Source organism: Hemitrygon akajei, chromosome 26 (assembly GCF_048418815.1).
Source record: "Hemitrygon akajei chromosome 26, sHemAka1.3, whole genome shotgun sequence".
Lineage (NCBI taxonomy): Eukaryota > Metazoa > Chordata > Chondrichthyes > Myliobatiformes > Dasyatidae > Hemitrygon > Hemitrygon akajei.
In genome coordinates this window covers 47393591-47413618 of record NC_133149.1, presented here as the reverse complement: position 1 = coordinate 47413618, position 20028 = coordinate 47393591, and the positions used below count along the sequence as shown (strand labels likewise).

Genomic DNA, 20028 nt, shown 5'->3' with positions numbered 1-20028 from the left:
ATTAAAGATGAAGATGGGGACACTGAAGTGAGTTGATGGACATTAAGGACCGAAGAATATTTAAATATACTTTTAATTATATGATACAGGGGGAGAAAGGTAAAAATTTGAGAAATATTAATCGAGAGTAGTGATATTATTTTTTCTTCTCTTATATATACTTTTTTCATGTTACGGGGGAGCTGGGGGAACTTCGGATCAATCGCTACGGGATTCACGTGTGTAATCATGGCGTTTGCCATGACCCGCACAATGGAGGGGGGTAATGTTGTGTTGTTTTTCATTCACAACATTAGCAAAGGGGGGGGGGGGGTTTGTCTTTTTCCCCTTTATTATCTGTTTTTCTTTCATCTTTCTTTCTTTGCCTGGATGATCGGAGGGGAGACACATAGCAACATGGAGAATTTTAAAATAATTCCCCAAGGTACTATGAGAGTTGAAATATTATGTATTATTATAGACTGGAGTAACCCCGTTAAAAATAATGACTAATTTACTGAATTTTTAAAGTTTTAATGTTAATGGACTTAATGGACCAGTGAAAAGAAAAAGAATTTTAACATACATTAAGAAAATGAAAATAGATATAGCTTTTATACAAGAAACACATTTAACAGAGATAGAACATCAGAAATTAAAGAGGGATTGGGTCGGAAATGTTATAGCAGCTTCATTTAATTCAAAAGCGAGGGGAGTTACAATTTTGGTCAACAAAACTTTACCAATTAAAATACAAAATGTATTCATTGATTCTGCAGGAAGATATGTAATTATACATTGTCAAATCTTTTCAGAACTATGGACTCTTATGAATATTTATGCACCAAATGAAAACAATGTAAAATTTATACAAGAGGCTTTTTTGAATTTGGCTGACGCACACGATAAAATATTAATAGGTGGAGACTTTAACTTTTGTCTAGACCCAGTTTTAGATAGGTCAACAAAGGTTGTTACAAAACCAAAAGTAGCAAAATTAACTTTATCATTGATGAAAGATTTAAACTTGATTGATATATGGAGAAGAATTAACCCAAGAGAAAGAGATTATTCATTTTATTCAAATAGACATAAAACTTATTCAAGGATAGATTTTTTCCTACTATCAGCGAATATTCAAGACAGAGTGAAAAATATGGAATATAAAGCAAGAATATTGTCAGATCATTCCCCTTTGATAATGACAATGATAATGATGGATAAGGAGGAATCGATTTACAGATGGAGATTTAATTCAATATTATTAAAACGTCAAGATTTTGGTGATTTTATGAAAAAACATTTTTTTTTTAGATACAAACTCACATTCAGTTGATGATAAATTTATATTATGGGAAGCGATGAAGGCATATTTGAGAGGCCAGATAATAAGTTATCCTTCTAAAATTAAGGAGGAATATATGGTAGAAATAGATACCGTAGATTCCGGACTACAGAGTGCACCTGATTAAAAGCCGCTGGCTCTAATTTTAGAAATAAAATCAATTTTTTACTTGTACAGGCCGCACCGGATTTTAGGCCGCACCGGATTTTCGGCCGCAGGTGTCCCACGTTGTAATATGAGATATTTACACAGAAAGATATTACACGTGAGGATTTTTTAACTTTTAATTAAATCCATATGGTAACAAACAAATATATATTGCAAATGCTTTTTTTCGAACCGTGCCTGTAATACGGCTACTTTTAAATATACATACGTATCGGTAACACAAATTACGTTGCATATACTTTTTTACTGAACAGCACGAACAACATTCCAATATCTCCTAGCGACTGGTAAAAATATATATACTGCAGCCTACCAGGAAAAGTTATTGATCGCCTTTAACTTAAAAGCAGCGTTTTCGCTCGGGTCTGATGAGCTCGCGTAACGCGATCGGGTCTGATGAGCTCGCGTAATGCCCCCACCTTCCCGTTTATCGCAAACCGGTATCCCACAAGACGCGGCGAAACCGGGTGTGACGTCATAGCATCCCGGGATGTAGTACAGAAAACAAATATAGTTAAAACACTTCTAACTTTAACTAACAAATGAATTACTAAGCGAAAATATTATAAACTAAGTAACTGCCATAAAGGCAGCACAATGCTTTTCTTCGAGTGTTTTCCATGTTGATGAGGGTGAGTACAAATGACTGATTTACAATAATTTAATTGTGAAAGTGCGCTTGATTTATCGTACAATTTCATTGGACCTCTGTGAACTACTCATCAATTTTATTGGTCTACTGTTACGAGGCAAAATGTTTACGAGGCGGCATGAAAAAAAAACCATGTATTAGCCGCTCTGGATTAAAGGCCGCAGAGTTCAAAGCTGTTCAAAATGTGGGAAAAAAGTAGCGGCTTATAATCCGGAATCTACGGTAAATTGGAAAAAGAGATTACAAAATTAGAAAAAGAAACTCAAAGATATATGACAGAAGAAAAACAAAGACAACTTGTTAATAAGAAGCTACAATATAATACACTTCAGACATACCGAAAAGAAAAAGCAATTATGAGAACTAAACAGAGATATTATGAACTAGGTGAAAGATCACACAAGATTCTTGCTTGGCAGTTAAAAACAGGCCAGGCTTCCAAAACGATAAATGCAATTAGAACAAGTGTAAATAAAATTACTTATAAACCTTTAGAAATCAATGAAACTTAAAATTTTTTTTATTCTGAACTGTATCAATCAGAATCACAAAATGATATTGTTGAGATAGAAAGGTTTTTTTTTTAAAAATCACAAATAACTCTCCCAAAATTGAATTCAGAAGAACAGAAGGGATTAGATGTGTCTTTTGCATTAAAAAAAGTCGAAGAAGCTCTAGGATCACTTCAGAGTAATAAATCTCCAGAAGATGGTTTTCCGCCTGAATTTTACAAAAAGTTTAAAGATTTATTAATTCCTCCTTTTATGGAGCTAATACACCAAGCGGAAAGAACGCATATACTTCCGGAATCTTTTTCGACAGCTATTTTAATAGTATTGCCAAAAAAAGACAAGAGATCTTTTAAAGCCAACATCATATAGACCTATTTCTTTGTTGAACACGGACTATAAAATAATAGCAAAGATTTTATCTAATAGATTATCTAAATACTTACCAAAATTAATACACATGGACTAAACAGGATTTATTAAAAATAGACAATCGGCAGATAATGTAACTCGGTTACTTAGCATAATTCATTTGGCACAAAAGAGGGAAGAAATGAGTGTGGCAGTTGCTTTGGATGCAGAAAAAGCATTTGTTAGATTGGAATGGGATTTTTTATTTAAGGTATTGGAAAAATATGGATTAGGAGTATCTTTTATAAAATGGATTAAAACCTTAAAACTAACCCCAAAGCTAAAGTGGTGACAAATGGCCAAATTTCAACATCATTTCAGTTAACAAGGTCAACTAAACAAGGTTGTCCATTATCACCTGCTTTATTTGTGTTGGCGATAGAACCATTAGCTGAATTAATGAGAACTGACTCATATTATGGGTTTCAGAGTTAATCAGGAGGAATATAACATTAACTTATTTGCTGATGATGTTCTGATTTATCTAACTAACCCATTGCATTCGTTGCGTAAATTATCTTCTAGATTGGAAGAATATGGGAAAATATCAGGGTATAAAATAAATTGGGATAAAAGTGAAATTCTATCCCTTACTAAAGGAGATTATAGTCAATGTCGATTAATAACTCAATTTAGATGGCCGATAAATGGTATAAAGTATTTAGGCATAAGAGTTGATAATGATATAAAGAATTTATATAAATTAAATTATTTGCCATTATTGAAAAAAATTCAAGAGGATCTTGATAAATGGATGATGTTACCAATAACATTAATAGGTAGAGTCAATGCTGTAAAAAATGAATATATTCCCTAGATTACAATATTTATTCCAAACACTACCAATACAATTACCACAGAAGTTTTTTCAAGAGTTAAATAAATATGTGAGGAAATTCGTTTGGAAAGGTAAGGTGTCAAGAATATCGTTGGAAAAATTGACATGGAAATTTGACCTAGGAGGGTTACCATTACCAAATTTTAAGAATTATTACAAAGCAAATCAACTTAGATTTATTGCATTTTTTTTTGATGAAGATAAACCGGCATGGATTAGAATAGAATTAGATAAAATAGGAGAAAATATACCAGAAGATTTTATATATAAATGGGAATCTAAATGGATATGGGAAAAGAAAGAATCTCCTATACTAAAACATTTGATTGATTTATGGAATAAGATAAATGTTGAAGATGAGATAAAGAAATCTTTATTAGCAAAGAGACCTTTAATTCAAAATAAGCTTATCCCTTTTACAATGGATAATCAACTTTTATATAACTGGTTTCACAAAGGGATTAGATATATAGGAGACTGTTTTGAAGGAGGTATATTAATGTCATTTGACCAATTAAAGAACAAATATAAAATATCAAATATCACTCTTTTCTGTTATTTCCAATTAAGGGCTTATTTAAGAGATAAACTGGGTCAAACAATGTTATTGCCGAAACCTAATGAAATATAAACTTTAATTCATAAAGGAAAAATTAAAAAAATTATTTCTGGTATGTATAATTTGATTCAAAAACAGGCAATTAAACAAGGAATTCATAAGTCAAGACAAAAATGGGAAACTGATTTGAATATTAAAATTGATGAAACAAGTTGGTCAAGATTATGTCTTGACAGTATGACAAATACAATAAATGTTCGACTAAGATTAGTACAATATAACTTTTTACATCAAATATATATTACACCACAAAAATAAATAGATTAAACTCAAATTTATCTGATCAATGTTTTCGATGTAATCAAGAAATTGGTACTTTTTTTTTTACACTCTACTTGGTCTTGTTTTAAAATTCAACCTTTTTGGACAAATTTAAGAGTTTTACTGGAACAAATTATTGGAATACAACTTCCACATAATCCAAATTGAATAAATATCAGAAAGAATTCAAAAAAATTGCATTGGCAGTTGATTGGCAGTAGCCAAAAAGGCTATTGCACTTACTTGGAAATCGGATTCATACTTAAGTATAGATCGTTGGAAGAATGAAATTTTTAGCTGCATTCCACTTGAAAAAATTACTTATAATTTAATAGATAAATATGAAATATTTCTGAAAATTTGGCGCCCTTATTTACAAAAAATAGGATTAAATATATAGGTGCTCCGAAGATAAAATTATTGGTTATCTGGGGAAAGAAATAAATATACATATTAAAGCTATTATGAACTCCATGGAGCATGTGGGGATCTTCCGATATCCAGGCATTCTTTCTTTCTCTTTTCTTCTCTTTTTTCTATAGGGATATGTTATGGGGGAGGGGGGAAGGGTTGATTTTTTTTTCTTTCTGTAACCTACCGGTATTTGAAAATTCAATTTAAATTTTTTTTTAAGAAGTGGCTGGATGGCAGATGCCAGAGAGTAGTAGTGGATAACTGTTTGTCAGGTTGGAGGCCGGTGACTAGTGGTGTGCTGCAGGGATCTGTACTGGGTCCAATGTTGTTTGTCATATACATTAATGACTGGATGATGGAGTGGTAAATTGGATTAGTAAGTATGCAGATGATACTAAGATAGGTGGCATTGTGGATAATAAAGTAAGTTTTCAAAGCTTGCAGAGAGATTTAGGCCAGTTAACAGAGTGGACTGAAAGATGGCAGATGGAGTTTAATGCTGATAAGTGTGAGGTGCTACATTTTGGTAGGAATAATCAAAATAGGACATACATGGTAAATGGTAAGGCACTGAAGAATGCAGTAGAACAGAGTGATCTAGGAATAATGGTGCATAGTTCCCTGAAGGTGGAATCTCATGTGGATAGGGTGCTGAAGAAAGCTTTTGGTATGCAGGCCTTTATAAATCAGAGCATTGTGTACAGGAGTTGGGATGTAATGTTAAAACTGTACAAGGCATTGGTAAGGCCAAATTTGGAGTATTGTGTACAGTTCTGGTCACCGAATTATAGGAAAGATGTCAACAAAATAGAGAGAGTACAGAGGAAGGTTGAACAAGTTAGGTCTTTATTCTTTGGAGCGTAGAAGGTTAAGGTGGGGGGCCTGATAGAGGTATTTAAAATTATGAGGGGGATAGATAGAGTTGATGTGGATAGGTTTTTTTCCATTGAGAGTAGGGGAGATTCAAACAAGAGGACATGAGTTGAGAGTTAGGGGGCAAAAGTTTAGGGTTAACACGAGGGGAAGTTCTTTACTCAGAGAGAGGTAGCTGTGTAGAATGAGCTTCCAGTGGAAGTGGTAGAGGCAGGTTCAGTATTGTCATTTAAAGTAAAATTGGATAGGTATATGGACAGGAAAGGAATGGATGGTTATGGGCTGAGTGTAGGTCAGTGGGACTAGGTGAGAGTAAGCGTTCAGCACGGACTAGAAGGGCCGAGATGGCCTGTTTCCGTGCTGTAATTGTTATATGGTTATACGGATATTTGTGTGGAGTTCTGTATAGGTACATTATAATGAGACAGGGAATTTATGGTAGGGTACAGGAACTGTGGTGTACAAAGGCTGTAATAAATCTAGTTAAGAAGAAAAGCATACAGAAGGTTCAGAGAGCTAGGTAATATTAGAGATCTAGAAGATTATAAGGCTAACAGGAAGGAGCTTAAAAAGGAAATTAGGAGAGCCAGGAGGGGCCATGAGAAGGCCTTGGCGGGCAGGATTAAGGAAAACCCCAAGGCATTCTACAAGTATGTGAAGAGCAAGAGGATAAGACGTGAAAGAATAGGACCTATCAAGTGTGACAGTGAGAAAGTGTGTATGGAACCGGAGGAATTAGAAAAGGTACTTAATGAATACTTTACTTCAGTATTCACTGTGGAAAAGGATCTTGGTGATTGTAGTGATGACTTGCAGCAGACTGAAAAGCTTGAGCATGGAGATATTAAGAAAAAGGATGTGCTGGAGCTTTTGGAAAACATCAAGTTGGATAAGTTGCCAGGATAAGAGGGGATCTGATTGAAACATATAAGATTATTAAGGGATTGGACACGCTAGAGGCGGGAAAAATGTTCCTGATGTTGGGGGAGTCCAGAACCAGAGGCCACAGTTTAAGAATAAGGGGTAGGCCATTTAGAACAGAGTTGAGGAAAAACTTTTTCCACCCAGAGAGTTGTGGATCTATGGAATGCTCTGCCTCAGAAGGTAGAGGAGGCCAATTCTCTGGATGCTTTCAAGAAAGAGTTAGATAGAGCTCTTAAAGATAGCGGAGTCAAGGGATATGGGGAGAAGGCAGGAACGGGGTACTGATTGTGGATGATCAGCTATGATCACATTGAATGGCAGAGCTGGCTCGAATGGCCTATTCCTACACCTATTGTCTATTGACTGGATGAGATGTACCCCAAGCTACTTTGGGAGGCGAGGGAGGAGATTGCTGAGCCTCTGGCGATGATCTTTGAATCATCAATGGGGACGGGAGAGGTTCCGGAGGATTGGGGGGTTGCGGATGTTGTTCCTTTATTCAAGAAAGGGAGCAGAGATAGCCCAGGAAACTATAGACCAGTGAGTCTTGTTGATGAAGAAGATCCTGAGAGGCAGGATTTATGAACATTTGGAGAGGTATAATATGATTAGGAATAGTCAGCATGGCTTTGTCAAGGGCAGATCGTGCCTTACGAGGCTGATTGAATTTTTTGGGGCTGTGACTAAACACATTGATGAAGGAAGAGCAGTAGATGTAGTGTATATGGATTTCAGCAAGGCATTTGATAAGGTACCCCATGCAAGGCTTATTGAGAAAGTAAGGAGGCATGGGATCCAAGGGGACCTTGCTTTGTGGATCCAGAACTGGCTTGCCCACATAACGCAAAGAGTGGTTCTAGACGGGTCATATTCTGCATGGAGGCTGGTGGCCAGTGGTGTGCCTCAGGGATCTGTTCTGGGACCCCTACTCTTTGTGATTTTTATAAATGATCTGGATGAGGAAGTGGAGGGATGGGTTAGTAAGTGTGCTGATGACACAAAGGTTGGAGGTGTTGTGGATAGCATGGAGGGCTGTCAGAGATTACAGCGGGACATTGATAGGATGCAAAACTGGGCTGAGAAATGGCAGTTGAGGTTCAACTCAGATAAGTGTGAAGTGGTTCATTTTGGTAGGTCAAATATGTTGGCAGAATATAATATTAATGGTAAGACTCTTGGTAGTGTGGACTATCAGAGGGATCTTGGGGTCCGAGTCCATAGGATACTCAAAACAGCTGTGCAGGTTGACTGAAAGCATACGGTGCATTGGCCTTCAATTGTGGGACTGAGTTTAGGAGCCAAGAGGTAATGTTGCAGCTATATTGGTCCCTGGTCAGATCCCACTTGGAGTACTGTGCTCAGTTCTGGTTGCCTAACTACAGGAAGGATGTGGAAGCCATAGAAAGGATGCAGAGGAGATTTACAAGGATGTTGCTTGGATTTGTGAGCATGCCTTGTGAGAAGAGGATGAGAGGTGACCTGATAGAGGTGTATAAGATGATGAGAGGCATTGATCGTGTGGATAGTCAGAGGCTTTTTCCCAGGGCTGAAATGTTTGGCACAAAAGGACACAGGTTTAAGTGCTGGGGTTTGGGTTAGGGTTAGGAGGTACAGAGGAGATTTCAGGGGTAAGTTTTTGTTGGTTTTGTGTTTTTTTTTTAAAACGCAGAGAGTGGTGAGTGGGTGGAATTGGCTGCCGGTGATGGTGGTAGAGGCGGATACAATAGGGTCTTTTAAGAGACTTTTGGATAGGTACATGGAGCTTAGAAAAATAGAGGGCTGTGGGTAAGCCTAGTAATTTCTAAGGTAGGGACATGTTCAGCACAACTTCATAGGTCGAAGGGCCTGTACTGTGCTGTAGGTTTTCTATGTTTCTATGAGGTACAAAGGGATTTGTGAAGCCTTGTGCAGGATTCCCTAAAGGTTAATTTACAGGTTGAGTCAGTGGTGAGGAAGGCAAATGTAACGTTAGCATGCATTTCAAGAGGACTAGAATATACAGTCCCTATAAAAAGTATTCACATCCCTTGGAAGTTTTCATGTTTTATTGTTTTACAACATTCAATCACAGAGGATTTCATTTGGCTTTTTTGACATTGCTCACCCCCTTCAAGTCAGTATTTAGTAGAAAGCACCTTTGGCAGCAATTACTGCCTTGAGTGTATGTCGATAGGTCTCTGTCAGCTTTGCACATCTGGCAACAGTAATTTTTCCCCATTCTTCTTTAAAGAACTGCTCAAGCTCCGTCAGACTGCACGAGGATCATGAGTGAACAGCCCTTTTCAAGTCCAGCCACAAATTAGCAATTGGATTGAGGTCTAGATTCTGACTTGGTCACTCCAGGACATTAACTTTGTTGCTTTTAAGCCATTCCTGTGTAGCTTTGGCTTTATGCTTGGGGTCATTTTCTTGCTGGAAGAGAAATCTTTTCCCAAGTCGCAGTTCTCTTGTAGACTGCATCAGGCTTTCCCTCCAGGATACACCTGTATTTTGCTGCATTCATTTTACCTTCTACCTTCACAAGCCTTTCAAGGCCTGCTACAGTGAAGCATCCCCACAGCATGATGCATGGACCACCATGCTTCACAGTAGGGATGGTGTGTGTTTGATAATGTGCGGTGTTTGGCTTATGCCAAACATAGCGTTTAGTCTGATGGCCAAAAAACTCTATTTTGGTTTCATCAGACCATAGAACCTACTTCCAGCTGACTTCAGACTTTCTGGCAAACTCTAACCAAATTTCATGTGAGTATTTTTTCAACAGTGGCTTTCTCTTTGCCACTCTCTCACTCTCCTCACAGCTACCTAGATTATTCCTCTTCCCACCCTGTCTCTTGCAAAAAATGCCATCCCCTTCTCACAATTCCTGTCTCCGCCGCATCTGTTCTCAGGATGAGGCTTTTCATTCAAGGACAAAGGAGATGTCTTCCTTTTTTAAAGAAAGGGGCTTTTCTTCCTCCACCATTAACTCTGCTCTCAAACGCATCTCTCCCATTTCACGCACGTCTGCTCTCACTCCATCCTCCCGCCACCCCACTAGGGATAGGGTTCCCCTTGTCCTCACTTACCACCCCACCAGCCTCCGGGTCCAACATACAATTCTCCGTAACTTCCACCACCTCCAACAGGATCCCACTACAAAGCACAATTTTCCCTCCCCCCTTTCTGCTTTCCGCAGGGATCGCTCCCTACGTGACTCCCTTGTCTATTCGTCCCCAACCCTTCCCATCGATCTCCCTCCTGGCACTTATCCTTTGTAAGCAGAACAAGTGCTACACCTGCCCTTACACTTCCCCCCTCACCACCATTCAGTGCCCCAGACAGTCCTTCCAGGTGAGGTGATACTTCACCTGTGAGTCGGCTGGTGTGATATACTGCATCTGGTGCTCCCTTCTATATATTGATGAGACCCGACGCAGATTGGGAGACCGTTTTGCTGAACACCTATGCTCTGTCCGTCAGAGAAAGCAGCATCTCCCAGTGGCCACACATTTTAATTCCACGTCCCATTCCCATATGTCTATCCATGGCCTCTTCTACCGTCAAGATGAAGCCACACTCAGGTTGGAGGAACAACACCTGATATTCCGCCTGCGTAGCCTCCAACCTGATGGCATGAACATTGATTTCTCTAACTTCCGTTAATGCCCCTCCTCCCCTTCTTACCCCATCCCTTATTTATTTATTTATCCCCCTTTTTTTTCTCTTTCTCTCTGCCCATCACTTTGCCTGTTCTCCACCTCCCTCTGGTGCTCCCCTCCCCCTTTCTTTCTCCCTAGGCCTCCCGTCCCATGATCCTTTCCCTTCTCCAGCTGTGTATCCCTTTTGCCAATCAACTTTCCAGCTTAGCTTTATCCCTCCTCCTCCTGTCTTCTCCTATCATTTTGGATTTCCCCCTCTCCCTGCCACTTTCAAATCTCTTACTATCTTTTCTTTCAGTTAGTCCTGATGAAGGGCCTCGGCCCAAAATGTCGACTGTACTTCTTCCTATAGATGCTGCCTGGCCTGCTGCGTTCCACCAGCATTTTGTGTATGTTGCTCTCATAAAGCCGTGATTGGTGAAGCACCCAGGCAACAGTTGTTGTATGTACAGTCTCTTCCATCTCAGCCACTGAAGCTCGTAACTCCTCCAGAGTTGTCACAGGTCTCTTGATGGGCTCCTTCCCTAGTCCCCCTTCTTGTACAGTCACTCAGTTTTTGAGGACAGCATGCTCTGGGCAGATTTACAGCTGTGCCATATTCTTTCTATTTCTTGATGATTGACTTGACTATACTCCAAGGGATATTCAGAGACTTGGAAATTTTCTTGTATCTGTCTCCTGACTTGTGTGCTTTTTGTGGAGTTGCTTGGAGTGTTCTTTTGTCTTCATGGTGTAGTTTTTGCCAAGATACTGACTCACCAGCAGTTGGACCTTCCAGATACAGTTTGTATTTTTACTACAATTAATTGAAATAACTTGACTGTACACAGAGTTCTCCATTTAACTAATTATGTGACTTCTAAAACCAATTGGCTGCATCAGTGATGATTTGGTGTGTCATATTAAGGGGGGGTGAACACTTATGCAATTATTTTGTGTTTTATATTTGTAATTTAGATCACTTTGTGGAGATCTGTTTTTGGTTTGACACTAAAATCTTTTTCTGTTGATCAGTGTCAAAAAAAACAAATTAAATCCACTGTGATTCAGTGTTGTAAAACCAAAAACATCCAAAGGGGGGTGAATACTTTTCATAGGCACTGTAAAAGCAAAGATGTAATGTTGAGGCTGTATGAGACACTGGTGATGCTTCACTTGGAGTATCGTGAGCAGTTTTGGCCCACTTATTTAAGAAAGGATATGTTGATATTGGTGAGGGTTCAGAAGAGGTTCACAAGAATAATTCCGGGAATGAAAGGGTTATCGTACAAGCAGCGATTGAAGGCTCTGGGGCTGTACTTGCTGAAATTCAGAAGAACGGGGTGGGGGTGGGGGATAATCTTATTGAAACCTGTTTAATGTTGAAAGACCTAGATTGAGTGGATATTTCCTTTGGTGGTGGAGTCTAGGACCAGAAAGCACAGCTTCAAAATAGAGGGACATTCATTTAGAACAGAAATGAAGATTTTTTTAAAACCAGAGGGTGGTGAATCTGTGGAATTCATTGCCACAGGCAGCTGTGGAAGCCAGATGCATTTAAGGCGGAGATTGATAGGTTCTTGATTAGTCAGGACGTGAAAGGTTGTGGGGAGAAGGCAGGAAAACAGGGTTGTGAGGGAAATGGATTAGCCACAATGAAATGGTGCAGACTCAATAGGTGAATGGCCTTTTTCTCCTCCCATGTGTTATGGTTTGATATGGATTTTCTGGTTTGATATAGTATATTATGATCACCAACTTGTTTGAACTGGCATAAAAAGTAATTACAATGTTTTCTGATTTACGATGCACAATGTTACAGGTTGACATCACAAACTTAACAAGCAGAAAAAACATGGAAGATGCTATACTGTGTAGATCAGTGTGAAATTATCCATTTTTCATTTTTAAAAAAGGCCAAATATTATTTCAGTTAAGTTAAACTGAGAAACACTGATGTACAAAGAATTTTGGCTGTAAGGAATGAGTGTGTAGGAACTATGAGAAGTAAAGGCACCAAGTGTTGTGCTGAGAAGGCCAACATCAGGATTCGAGTGTAGGAGTGATGATGCCTTGTTTAAATTTTACAGGAAATGAAAAATTAACTACAACTGTTGGAAACCTTAAATATCAGGAAATGCCTAACTGAGCCTTCAACCCAAAATGTTAAGTCTGTTTCTACATAAATAGCCTGACCTGAGTATTTCCAGCATTGAATTTATTAATTACATGTAGCCTTGGTGAGACCATGCCTGAGGTATGTACACTTATTTTAGGGCTCCATCTTAAACAGCAATGAAAGCTCACCAGACTAATAGCTGGAGTGGCTGAATTGTTATACAATGAGAAATTGAGTAGATTAGGCTTGCATTCACTGGTGTATAGCTAAATGAGGGAGAAATCTAAATACAACAGATTTCACTGGGGCTAGACTGTTATGGCAAGGATGATTTCCCTGGCTACAGTCCTCAAAACAAGGGGACTGAGTCTCAGGTTACAATGCAAAAGATATAGGTCTCAGATGGAGAAATTTCTTCACTTAGAGGTGGTGGATCTGTGGATGTCACAACACAGAGGGCAGTGGAGAACCAGTCACTGAATATATTTGAAGTGTTAAAATTTCTAGATGCTAAAATGGCAACAAAGGGGTATGAGAAAGGAGTATTTAGACGAGTGGCCAACCATGATCACACTGAATGGTAAATGCCTTAAAAAGGACTAAATATCCTAATTCTATGCCTAGTTTCTATGGTGACATAGCCAAATGAAATATTATTCCTCAAAGATAATAAAATTTCCAGTACTAATGCAGAGGAGAATGTTGTGATTTTCTGATTTTTCTGCTAGTGCTTACAGAAGTGAGCAATGCCAGCAGAGGTTAGGGTTTAGGGTTAACCCTAACATTGGACACGGTTTCAAGGATGTAATCATTTTATACTTCAAGTGCTCACTATTAATTAGAGAGTCCCAAACAAATTTTAGTGAGCAACATTTAGTGGAGGCTCTGTCAGGTTTCTCTCCTGAAATATGAATTCCCACACAACTTAAATGCATTATTTTAAAGCGGTTCACAAGACTCAACGAATAAGTAAATTGAATCCTTAATCAGCAGCAACATTAAGTAACAAATGGAGTTTATTTCTTCTGCAGTTTGGAACATTTACCAACTAAAAACAAAAGATGGTCTAAAGACACAGTAGATAAGAGTATCTATTGAAGATGCTTCATCAGAAGTTGTGAAATTAGTTGCAATGGGGAACAGGCAATACATGCTGCATTGCCAGCATCTTCCACAGCCCAAATCAATAATAATGCACTAGAATTTGCTACCAGTCATATTGAAATAGGTATTTTATTGCTCATCTACCAGTGTGATACTTGAAGATATTCAGATACAGAATGGCAAGGTGATATAACATGTTTCTGTGGGCAATCTTCAAATCCCTTCATGAAAAAGCCAAAAAAATTAGCTTCATTCACACCAGCTCATGTGTGCCATCACAAAAAAGGCATGACAGTGCCTCTATTTTCTTGTAAGTTTGCGTAGATTTGGCACGTCACTAAAAACTTTGACAAACCTCTATAGATGCATGGTGGAGACTATTCTAACTGGTTGCATCATAGCCTGGAATAGAAATACCAAAGCCCAGGAATGGAAATATCTACTCAAAGTGGTGGATACCACCCAAGTCCATCACAGACAGAGCTCTCCCCACCAATGAGCACATCTACAAGGAGCACTGCACAAGAAAACAGCATCCTAAGATCCCCACCATCTAGATCATGCCCTCTTCTCAATACTACAATTGGGCAGGAGGTACAGGAGCTAAAGGTTCAGGAACAGTTATTGCCCTTCAACTAACAGGCTCCTGAACCAGCATGGGCAAGTAACTGCAGTCATCGCAACTCAAAATTGCTTCTACAACCTAAAGACTCACATTCAAAGATTCTACAATTCATTCTCGGTTTTTAAAAAACATTATTTGCACAATTTCTCTTCTTTTGTACATTGTCTTTGTTCATGTATTGTTTTTGTAAATTCTGTATTTTTTTTATTTAAATTTTTTTTTTTTTATTAGTTTCTCAAAACATTTTACAAAATTAAAAACCCCAAATCCCAATGAGGAGCATTAATACAGTGCAAGATTAAGCATACAATAACAATATGCTACAAAGGAAGAGAATTTAACAAAAAAGCACCTAAATTAAAGACAAGTGAGCTTAGTGTCCTCCCCAAGCCCCACAACACAAGAAAAAAACAACAACAACTCCAGACCAACCACCACACAATATAGAGAGTATAAGTCCGGACAGTCAAACTCCCAGACTGTGAATACACTTAGCAACAGAGGATAATAATGCCTGCTACCAGAAAAAAAAGGGAGCTGAAAGCAAGGGACTGAAAAGTAAATTCTGTATTTTTTCTGTAAATGGCAGCAAGAAAATGAACCTTGAGGTAGAATATGGCATCATATTAGTACATTGAAAATAAATTTTACTTTGACCTTAAAAATAATTAACTGCACCAACCATATTCTCCATAAGACATGGAAGCAGAAGGAAGGCTATTTTGCCTATCGAGTCTTCTCCTGCTGGACTCCATAAGTAATACAACATTGGAAAAGAATCAGGAAATCACTGTCAACCTAAATGCAGAAATTTCTCTGCAAGTTGCAACTTTCTTAAAAATTTTGTCAACCATTTCCACAGCATACATGCACATTAATGAATTCTGCAAACAGGAATGTGAAGCTACTAACATTCTTTCAAGATTATCTCAAAAGTAATTCCAAGACTGCACACTTCAGACACCCCAGCTGACCAATGTTGCAGTTGTAATCTAACCATACTATCCTCAGTCTTCTGAGAAACCTGTTCATATGTTCACAGAAAATAATTGTGTTCTGCAGTTATGTACTGGTATCAGGTAGAAAGCTAGCCTCAACAAAAAGCGCAAGCAGGAAAAACACCTGAAGCTGTTTCTCCTTAACTACAAGCCAAAGGCCAAAATTTTATTGTGGTAACAAGACAAGATGACCCAAGTGTTCTTGTCTTATTACCACAATACCACAAAAGACAAGTTTTACCACTCTGCTTTATAAATCAAGATTTTTCACATACACACCTCTGACCGGAGCTCCATCCATTATTTCATACTTTGCTATTGTGTCATTTTCATGAAACACATTTGGTCCAGTTCCTGTGGTTTCCCTTTTTATGATGTCAATCTCCATATGCTTGATTTTGATGCGAACCAGTAAGAAATATATTTTTCCAACTATTACATCCTTCAAGTGGTACCTGGAATTACAAGGGACAAAAATTGAACACTCATATGCCTCTGCTTTTGTGCTACTCTTTAAAGTATTGCATTTTCATTGCTGCCTCAAAAATTCTTACTTTACATTTGAATGTAAAAGATGAAGGAATTTATCATTATTCTATAAATCAATACATCAAATACAAGGGCACAAAGTGCTGCAGGAATTCTACAGTATAAAGTTGAGTGGTGTTAGTTTCCTTAGTTGTCAGAATACACCGATTTTTCTTTTTTATACCCACTAAATTTGCACATCCATAAAACAAATATCCTTAGTACTGTCAAATTTCATTACATTAGCTTTCGTATAAATCCACATTTACCAAAAAAGAAATCAAACTTCACAGTTACACCTTTAAATGACTACTGGATGGTGCAATAAACTAAATATTAGCTCGTCGCTTTTGGTATCAGGATAATGTCCAAACTTAGTATTTAATAGTATTACCAAGTAGTTTACTAAGCTGTTTCAGATTCAGAAGTGGGCCTGAAGTCACATGGAAAAATAAGTATAGCAGATTTCCCCTTCTGCAGGCCTTCAGTGAAACAGAAGGAATAATAAAATGATAATCCAGTGGTTCTGCAATCATCATAAGTTTGCTTCCAAGTCCCAGATAACTAACTTGAATTTACCTTAAATTCTACAGCTACCATAGTAGTATCGGAACTCTCGTCTCAAGATTGTCCATCCAGGTCTCTGGATTACTATTTTAGTGATGTAACTATTGCAACATCACTTTTCCTCGTTCAAGTACTTCAATATTATCTATACAATTTCATTCTGGTGTCACCAATCATTTCAGGCATTGTCTGCTATTTCACACGTGAAATTAACAAAACAAACAACACTACACAAGGTGGAAATCAATCCACACTTCAGGTGTGTATTGGTACATGCATACATTAAAACACTTGCTTCTCAAAAAAAACTAAAGTTAATAGATACAAAAGCATAAATCTTAGTCATACTGTGAATCAATTATCATAACAAACTTCAAAGGACTACAGGTGTAGTCACATTCATAACCAGGCTGGGAGTTTGAGAGTTACAGCTTTATACCAACAAAATTACACTCAAAAGTAGTCATCAGTTTCTTCAAATATACAGCATGAAATTCACCACTTTCTATCAGCAGGATGCATGTTCAGCTGACAAATTTCACACTTTTAGGAAAAGTTAGATACACGATGGACACTTAACATTTTCCTACGAGTTCCACATATAAAGTTAGTGCCATTAGCACTGCCGTTCTCTTTCTTCTTCCCAAGGTAAATGTGGATCATATTCAGTTTCTGCTGTCCTTGTTCTGACAGTGGCCCACAATACTGTTGGGCATGGAATTACAGGACTTTGAGACAATGGTAATGATGGAATAGTGGTGTCCAAGTAAGCATTAGGATGGTGTGCAACTTAAAATTTGTGACATTCTCATTGTCTTGCTGGTCTTTGATTCTTGGTGACAAACTATGGGGGGGAAATAGGCAAACAGTTAAAATTGACTTTGTAGATAATGAAATTACAGTATGCCAATGATAGATGGGGTATGAAGTCCAATAACTGTGTTCATTCAGAGTTAGCTTGGTCCTAATGGTGTTGAGCTAATGACTGCTGTAGTTTCTTTCAGGTAAATAATGACTTTTTTTGCATCACTGCAGATTGTTAATGACCCATAAGATAATGACCCAATAATTATCAAGCTCCACTCCTTGGTCTAGTATTAGTAGTCACACTATCACTTTGATTAGTCATGGTTTAATCAAAGATTGTACTGGAATATTAATGATGGGGCACTTTCAAAGATGGTAACATTGAAGGACATGATAGTCATGCAAGAGATTCTGCAGATGCTAGAAATCCAGAGCAACGTACATAAAATTCTGGAGAAACTCAGGTCAGGCAGCATCTATGGAAAGGAATAAACCTTTGACATTTCGAGCCCCCTTCCTTTCCAGTCCTAATGAAGGGTCTCAGCCAGAAACATCAACTGTTTATTTTCCCCATAGATGCTGCCTGACCTGCTGAGTTCCTCCAGCATTTTGTATGTCTTACTCTGGTCATCACCTGACACTTGCATTATACCCCTTGGTCTGGGCCTTGCATTCCTTGAGGTACTTTTGTCATGTTGCAATGTCGGCAATGCAACAGCCGGTTTGCATACAGCAAGAACAATATAGACCATCTGACCAAAGTCAGATTTGAAGGAAAAACCTTGTCCTTTCCTTCAATTATTACATAGGATCATTTACAACTATCAGAGTTGGCTACTTAGGAGGAAAAAATGTCCATGCCTCCTTAAATTCTGCTAGGAACGTAAAGCATTATTTTGTTAAGTGGAGGCAGATTCAAACGTTGCATTGAAACAGGAGCTGAAAGGCACAGTGGTGCAACAGGTAGTGCTGCTCTTTCACTGCTCCTCTAACCCCATTCAATCCTCATTTCCAATAATGGCAGGTTTGCAGAATCTGAGACACTGCAGACTTCTTCCCAGGTGCTCATTTTCTCTCACATTCCCAAGATGAGTTGGTTGGCAGATTAATTGGTTACTGTAAATGAGCCCAATTATGAGGAGAATCAGGTGGAGATGCTGGCCACACAAAACAGTTGCAGAAAAATAAGTGGGAGAGCGAGAACTGAATGGTGTGAGCTTTGATGCAATTAACCAAATGGTCTCCATGTCATAAAATACGAAAGCCTCAGCAGCAATAAGGAGAACTCAAGAGTAACACGGTTGGATTCTCTTGCACAGACATGATATGGATTTAATAGGTTGAATCATCTCTTTCCTTGCTGTGATCATTCTGCGAGGAGGAAAATGAACTTCTGAATGAGGCAAGAATGCTGAGCCATGGCTGATACAACCAATGAGAAGATGATTACTTATGCAATTTAAACATGAGAAGTATCCATTAATCAAGTTAGTCTTATTCCACAGTCATTCACTCATAATATTAATGTTAAGGTTACATGCAGCTTTTACTGCTTTTCCCAATTTGTTACATTTAACACGATTTCACTATACATACTTTGACTTGTTGTATTCAAATTCAATGTGTAGGCAGTCTTCAATTCCAACTTCCATTTTGATAGATGAATTCATCTCAGGGTAGGTACTCAGAGTGTGAACAATGACATCCATTTCCTTTGTAATATCATTTAACCTGCGGCTGACGGTTGCTCTCAGAAAATACCTGAATGGTGGAGAGTTGCAAGAAAGATAATGAGCTTTTCATGGAAATCCAGTGCAAGAGATCTTCAACCCACTGCATTCATGCCAGCCAATAACAGCCATTTAAATTAATTCCACTTCTCAGCGTGTAACCCTGCATGCAAAATAAACTTCCATCTCAATCAACCTTTAAAGGGAGCTAGTTCCAAACTCTCCACCAATGAAAAGATATATTCCCCCTTGAACACCACTCCAACCCTTCCACAATTTATATCAAATCTCTGCCCTGTCATTATTCAACATTCTGCTAAGGAACTCATGAACGGGAAGCTTCAATCTAAGCTCCTTTCAGCCTCCTTTGTTCCAAAGAAAAACCTACTCATTCTTTACTCATATTAAAACTGCCCAGTCTTGGAACTAATATTTCAACTCCTGGGTAGTCTTGTAGTTTCCCATAGTGAGCAGAACTGTACACAGGACTGAGGCTTAACTAGAGTTCATAGAGTTCTAGCAGCATCAAATTAACAAATAGCATAATATCCCAAGTGCAACACAAACTATTCATCAATCCCAAGACACTCCGAAATCTTCACCATGCACGAAAAATGTTCTTCTGTTACTCTATACTTTACAGTATCTTACCATTTATTGTCTATGACATTGCCTTGTTTGACCTCCACAAATGCATTACATCAATATTCCTTGGACTGGATTCCATTTGCGACTTTGCCCACTGGGCTAAACTACCTTCAGATGTCATCTTCCAAATTAGGACTTCCTTCCCCTCAATTACTGCCAACTACCATTTCAAAGTCTGCTATTTTTTTCCCCTTTTCTTTTGGTTTCTAATAGCATTAATAGCAACAGGGAAAATCTATTTATTGCCCTAAAGTAGTGATGGTGAGTGAGCTTCTTCCAGCTCAGATAG

General features: G+C 38.1%; 1 protein-coding gene across 1 annotated transcript in view; it reads right to left on the bottom strand.

Moving 5' to 3' along the window:
• LOC140716961 (vacuolar protein sorting-associated protein 26B-like) overlaps positions 1 to 20028 on the bottom strand; it is an 89208-nt gene that overhangs the window by 20194 nt on the left and 48986 nt on the right. The window contains exons 3-4 of the mRNA XM_073030152.1: positions 18958 to 19122; positions 15739 to 15914 (exon numbers count right to left, since the gene is read on the bottom strand). Of these exons, the coding sequence (XP_072886253.1) occupies positions 15739 to 15914; positions 18958 to 19122 (341 nt within the window). The remainder of the gene's footprint in view (positions 1 to 15738; positions 15915 to 18957; positions 19123 to 20028) is intronic.